The sequence below is a fragment of the Astyanax mexicanus genome, chromosome 1, assembly GCF_023375975.1.
Source record: "Astyanax mexicanus isolate ESR-SI-001 chromosome 1, AstMex3_surface, whole genome shotgun sequence".
NCBI lineage: Eukaryota > Metazoa > Chordata > Actinopteri > Characiformes > Acestrorhamphidae > Astyanax > Astyanax mexicanus.
The window spans coordinates 59162864-59170121 of record NC_064408.1 but is presented as its reverse complement, the minus strand read 5'-3'; the positions used below and the strand labels follow the sequence as shown (position 1 = coordinate 59170121).

General features: G+C 37.0%; 1 protein-coding gene across 1 annotated transcript in view; it reads left to right on the top strand.

The window, feature by feature from the left end:
• Window positions 1-902: 902 nt before the first annotated feature.
• Window positions 903-7258, top strand: part of LOC103029908 (CD2-associated protein) — a 57439-nt gene continuing 51083 nt past the window's right edge. The window contains exon 1 of the mRNA XM_007245401.4: window positions 903-1256. Within this exon, the coding sequence (XP_007245463.3) occupies window positions 1253-1256 (4 nt within the window). The 5' untranslated portion in view covers window positions 903-1252. The remainder of the gene's footprint in view (window positions 1257-7258) is intronic.

Genomic DNA, 7258 nt, shown 5'->3' with positions numbered 1-7258 from the left:
AGTGGAGATTAGCCTATTGTAAACCTCACACAACACATTCTACACGCTCCTTTAAATCGATTTTGATCGCCAGTTTCACTCGCTTGTTGTTTTTCCTGTCTGACAGACTTTAGCACTCCAACTGGCCACACACGCCTCCAGAAGGAATCGCTCTTTTGAACCGAATCGTTGAAACACGCGCTGAATCGATTCACAAGTTCAACAGAGAGTCGGACCTCATACAGCCTGCTTGTAGATTATAGAGAATTTATGTTTAGAATCTATGTATAGAGAATTTTTATTTACTTTAGACCTCATCTCGTTAACTTACATTTCATGCTTTTCAGTTTGGAGTGAATCCAGACCTGCATTAAATATTAATAATCTGTGAGTTTGTGTTTGAGCTGGTGAATAAAAGAAGCGACCCATGTTTGTTTGTTATGCCGACATTAGACCTAACGATTTTCAACACAAAATGTTTTCTATAAAAAAATATCATGAACAGTGTGGAGGAAAAATAGAAAAAGCTGTGAGCCTCTGATAAAGTCTCTGATTAATATGTAATATGTATTGTGTGTAAACTCCACCAGAATGGGAAAGAATCTCAGCAAGAGTGCAGATAGTGACCCGTAAAATCTTACCTTACCTGTGAGTAAAAAGTCTGTGAGTAAAAAGTCTTTAGAGGTGAGAGGGTGTCAGACTTTAGGCGGTTAAAAGTATTTTTAGAGTCGTGTAGTGTATGGACAGCATAGGTGTGAAAGTGAACGGGGTTGACTTGTAATAAAGCAGTGAGTTGTTGAACCAGTCCGATCGTTCGGTTCACTGAAACGCGAGGCTTGGAGGACTCGGTTCGGTGGCGATGACTCGGAATTCCCAACGCCACTTCCAATGTGGATCGTGTGGTCTCGCGCGATTTGCGCGTCGAAATCTCGCGGAGTTTTGGTGCCGTGTCTGTTGCTAGATGTGTGGCACTAGTTTAGTTTCGGGAAAATCCAAGAAAGGTGGAGACTTGTGGATAACTTCCTTAGCGGTGAACAGGAGAACACAGCGGCGATAAGAGGCGCAGCTGTGGGGCGGTCGACGGGTGGTCTCTCCGGCAGAGGCGAATGGATTTATATCGAGAATAAACTTGGTGGAGAGCAGCTCAGTGGCACGGGGACGCGCGAGCGGGACAGACAGATATACATACATATATTATACACTGCTAGCATCCAGGTGGCTAGCTAACGTCAGCTATAGGAGGGGAGACAGTCCTGCCTCAAAGAAGGACAGTATGGGTGAGTTCTGCTTGTCTTACGGTTGTTAACTGGCTAGTTAGCGTTAGGTGGCTAACTAACCTTCCAGGAGCTGCTGCTGCTGCTGCTGCTGCTGCCTGTGGCCAGAGCGCCGTGGCTCAGCGGAGGAGTTTAAAAGTAGCTAGTTAACATAACTAACCTAACGCTGCCATACTGGAGGGAGTCTTTACACGGAGAGTCGCCGTACAAAACTGACCAGAACATTCCCGCAGATTTACCTCACTCTTATTTAACTACTCACCGAGGAAAGTTCACTACAAGCCCAGCTATTGTTTACAGTAATGCCCCACAATGGTCGTGTCGACAGGGGCAAGGAATCTGCTCTAATGTCGGCGGCGGTGCAGCGAGAGACGTCTCCTATTGCTGAAGTTAACTGAGGCTAATTAAGTCAACAAATATAGCAGCAGCAGCAGCAGCAGTTAGCCTGACACTGCCCAGTACCGCTGAACTTCTCCTCACTTCTGTCTTAAACTACCCCTCTTTACATACATACAGCTCTGGAAAAAAAATAAGAGACCACTTTAGTTTCTGAATCAATTTCTCTGATATATAGGTTTATGTTTGAGTAAAACGAACATCGTTGTTTTATTTTATAAACTACAGACAACATTTCTCCCAAATTCTAAATAAAAATATTGTCATTTACACCATTTATTTGCAGAAAATGAGAAATGGCTGAAATAACGAAAAAGATGCAGAGCTTTCAGACCTCAAATATGCAAAGAGAACAAGATCATGTTCATAAAGTTTTAAGAGTTCAGGAACCAATATTTGGTGGAAAACCCTGTTTTTAATCACGTTTTCATGCATCTTGGCATGTTCTCCTCCACCAGTCTAGTCTTACACACTGCTTTTGGATAACTTTGTCACTCCTGGTGCACACATTTAAGCAGCCCAGCTTGGTTTGATGGCTTGTGATCATCCAGCTTCCTCTTCATTATATTTCAGAGGTTTTCAATTTGGTAAAATAAAAGAAGATCATAATTTTAAGTGATCTCTTATATTTTTGCTGTATAAACTAGCTCTGAAATGCAGCAGGTATAGATTCATTTCTCCATTCACTGCTCTGAGTTTAGGTTTTAAACTTCCTGGGTTTTTGTTTTTTGTTTATAATGGAGCTAAATGTGGAAAGTAGTTAGCTAAGCTAGGTTTGCTATAACTAAATATTAGTTAACTAGCGTTAGTAGTCTTACTGGTTAAATTCGGCAGCCTCATAGCTATCTAGGTTTGGTTGTTTACACTACATTGTGATTGATAGCTGTTATATTGTTAGAATTCCACCAAATCTGCTCACCATGTAGTTAAACTCTACGTTAGTTAGCTGGTGAGTATTTTGTTGTCTCTGGAGGGCAGGGTTTTTGCTCAGTGGTCGTGTCTGAACATGTCAGTACTTTAACACTTCTCAAAACCTCACATGAGTGGAGTTTGCCATATATAGCTAGCTCACTAGGCTGTACATTTTGTTTGAATGGTTAAAAACAGCAGCATTTGAAGTATAACCGGTTAACAGAGCTGAGCAGCCCCATGGAGAAGAATGCTGCTCCAAGCTGCTCTACTGGAAAAGGCAGGCGGGTGGCCTGCATGGCTTTAAACATTTACTCATCAGTGCATCGAGGTGTCACTGAAGTTATGCCAGCATTCCAATGAAAAGATTCTGTCAGGAAGTAAGTAAGCAAGGCAATAGTATGGCTTGTCTCAGGAAAGAATGTCCTACTAAAGCCCTATCTGGACAGGATTAGATTCTCAGGGGGTCCTGGGCTAATTTTCTTTTTTATGGGGGTTCTCTTTGATTTTATTCTTGTCCAGAACGACCATATATGTTTTTCTTAGACGTTCTCTGAGAAAATTACAGGCTGAACTACCTAATATTTTTTGCTGAACTTTGTGATCCTCTGGTAATTTTAGTCCTGTCTGGACACACAACTCTGAGTTTCATCACCTCAAGTAAAATAAAATAGCTTTTTGTCCACTGCCATGCACCATAAATACATTTTGGGCACTTGTTTTCAGGGAGATCCCTGTAAACACAACAGCGAGTGGAAAAGGAGGAGCTACTGAATGCAATGTCATGTGACCGAGAAAGCCAAAAAAACTCACTGGTTCTTTTGTATTGATTCACTGAATAGAAGTGTAAAATATATATTTTTCACAAATGTCCCACTAAGACATTAATCCTGTACGAATAGGGTTTATGACTTTTTAATTTTAAACAGAAAAGTTAAAAATGAATATGGTAAACCCTACTCCAGGTGGTCCAAATTGTAGAAACAAAGAACTGACACATTTGATGTTAGATTATGCTCAAATGTACCTCTTGCTGAACTCAGTGGTGAACTATACTGATGTAAACTAGTCTAAAACTAGATGATCTAAACTTAAATGGCAGTTTAATGTATATTTGCTGTCCTTATACCATCTTGTTTTGGCAATGCATTATAGCATTGCCTCTTACCAGCAAAATGTACCTTACATCAGGGCAACACCTGCAGTACAGGATCAAATCAAATCAAATCAAATTTATTTGTATAGCGCTTTTTACAACTGGTGTTGGCACAAAGCAGCTTTACAGAAACATGATTACAGGACAAAGAATCAGGCAAAACATTAAACATAGAATATACATAATACAGAACCCCCAGTGAGCGCGGAGGCAAGGACAGCTCAGCATGAACATAACATGAGGCAGCATGAGGCAAGGACAGCTCAGCATGAACATAACTTGCCAATTTTGCCTTTGTTGTACTATGTTTTGTCCCAGTTCATCCTGGTTCGGAAAAATGTTTTTTCTTCAGTCAAAAAAAAGAGAAAAATCTTCTTACTTAAATGCAGACATATTGTATTGTCTAACAGTGTTGGTAAAGAGATATACAGCTTTTATTGAATTAAATTGCCAAAAGACAAGTCCCAACAACTGTACACTGTTTTTTTTTAGTTTGATGTTTTATTGGTTTCAAAGTGATTGCATTTTACAGAAAATAGCACATTAATCAATCTCAACAAACAAACAAAAACATTTGTTGGTGGCACACTAAAGATAATAAGCAACAGTGTTGTAAGCACTAAAAGATTACATGAAATTAATAAAGCAATCAATACAGAAGCATAAGCAATTGTACAAAGCTATAAATCAACCATATTTAAATATTCTACTGCCTTGTCCAACATTTTATAGTAGAATTTAAAAGAATAATATGAATTTATATGTAGCCTTAATGTTAAATAACTCAATGTGTGAAATAACGTGGTATTTTGGGACAATGTTTACTTTTTCATGGTGACTATAATTTGTTTAATATTTGATTTCAAGTTTGACAACTCTTTCGAAATAAACTTTGGAAATAAAACAAAGTTTCTATTTCAATACATTTAATAAAAAATAAAATATACATTTAAATAATGGAAATGCTTCTTTAGATGTTTTTTAGCTACTTTAGCAGGCACCCCTACTGTGTTTTAGTCCAGTTAAATGCACAGGAGCACATACCTTTGTTAACAGGAAATAAACTGATAATTTCGGCTTTAAATAGCAATATTAAATACAATTTCTTACAGCTTCTAAGCTGGCCAGTCTGTGAACCCATATTTTTACTTTTATAAATAAGATAAATGTATATGTTCTGTGTTGTTTTTCTGATGGAAGATTGTGTGTATGCTGATTTTTTATTTCTTCTGAAAGTTTACAAAATGTTATTTTTTTTATAAAATATTTCATTTTTGAAATAGACGTACTGTTTTGTCTGTTATTTCACAGTGTGTTTGGATCATTTGTTTGGAAAAAATGCACACTTTAGTTAGAAATGGCTAAATCTGATACAGATCTCTTGTTTTGATATGACAGTATATGCAGTCCTTTAACTGATTCAAAAATTGAGCTAAATTGATTTATATGGGAAAATATCTATTTAAAGTGGTTGGTATTCCAAGGCAAGGCTTAGATCCTCTACTGGAATCTGCCCTTAAATATTTTATAATACAGAACATTTGTATTAAGAGTGATTATCATGCTTGCTTTTTATTAATGCTTTACTTTGGTTACTAACTACTAACACAAGTGGTCAAGAGAACTGGGCCTGCCTTATAGTGAGGAGTTTAGTTCCATGTTCCTCCCTTTTCACACTCCCTCCTCATGACGTTGAATGGTATTTAAAAGCTTTTGAAAATCTCTCTCACAGAAAATATGCAAAGACTCTTAAACAGCCTCCTCCCTACACATCACCTGCATTCTTCCAGAACCTGCTGTCAAAAGGTTTCATAGGAAATCTTGTTATGGCTGTGTTATCACATATAACTAGTTTGCACACATCTATGTACAGTACTAGCTGCAGTTTAGATTGGATGTTAGTTTTTGTTACTTTGTTCAGACAGCAGTTTGTTTCACACTCAGGTGTAAATAAAAACACCTAAGTTGAACTTAAGTACAGCATACAGCTCACCTTGTTTTTTTTTTTTTATGTGGTGATGTTGAAATGGAGACTGATGCCTGTAAGCAGGTGCTGAGGTACAGTAGTCCACATTTTCATACCTATGCAATTCTGTGTTTGAGAGAAGATTTTTGCTGCATGAGTGTTATTTTCCAAAACCACTGACCCCTTTTAATCAAAGGGCTTCCTCTGCTCCAGGAGTATAACTGTTGGCCTCTAGCTAACATATGCTCCAAATAGACTTGCAAATACAGGTTAAATAACACACTGAAGATGGTTTTATACAGCCAGAGAAATACAGTCCATTAAAAATACTACCAACAAATATGGTCTAGGCAATAAGATGGTAAATATTATTTTAAAAAAAGTAAATATCCAGTTAGTATGTCACAACATACTTTTTGAAATAAATCGCCAGTACTTTCAGAATATTTTTTCTGTATTAATTGTATATTTTCTAATTAATACAGTTAGCCACTTTAAGTTACACCCAGTGCCGACACAGATGTGCAAATGTACACACATCCAGCTTGTCTAGACCCTGTCGAGAGATATTGCTAGAACTGTGCAATATGTTTATTGTATCTTGATCAAATTTTCTTATCGTATCTACAATATACTTTAAAAAGCATAATCAGAATATCATCAGAGCTCAAAGAACAGTGACCAAACTGTAAAATGTATTACAGATTGTAAATAAATAAATAAAAAAGAAAATAATTCTGGTAAATTGGATGATGTGCAGAAAGAAATCTTAATGTAAATCACTGTGCTAAACAAAAAGAGTATTTTAATACCATTTTTCATACGAATCTGACACTGCTGATGTGTTTTGTCTGTGAAAAAACACAAATACTGTGTAATGTAAAAATGTTTTTTAAATATCATTATATATTTATCATATCCCCCAGCCCTATCAGTGCTTGATTACATATACGAAGAGTGGCGTCTTTTACACTGTCCATATCAATATTGAATGTATATTGTATTGAACAAAACTTTGAAATTTTTTTTGTGACATAAATTTTGGCTATATCATCCAGCACTATGGATGGTCAGCAGAACATGGCACTCTGGAACAGATAAACATAAATATGTTGTTACCATGTCTAATGCCAGATGTATGCTAGAGTGACATATAGCCTTCCATGATGTGCAAACTGAATGTACCTTCACGGCTAAGCAATTTGCAGTTGTTACCCTTATCAGATTAAATGCACCTATTGGAAATGTGCCACATGTTCTGATGCTCTGTCTGTTTAAAATCAATGTAAAAAAAAAAAAAATAGCCTCATCCATTTTTTAACCAATTGTTCCAAACACTTGCCAAATTGTGGTGTGAGGGTTTTATTTATTTTAAGCTAAGAAGCATGTATACCCTACTTAACCTTTTTAGCAATCTGCACCAGTTGCTAAACTAAGCTTCTCACTGACTGGAACTCTTGGGTGATTTCCAGTTTTGTCAGCCTTTAATAAAACCTATACATACTACTCTAGGGTAGTGTTCAGTAAGTATCTCTGGTCAAGGTTATCTAAGGTTCTTGCCATTTCAGTACTGAAAGT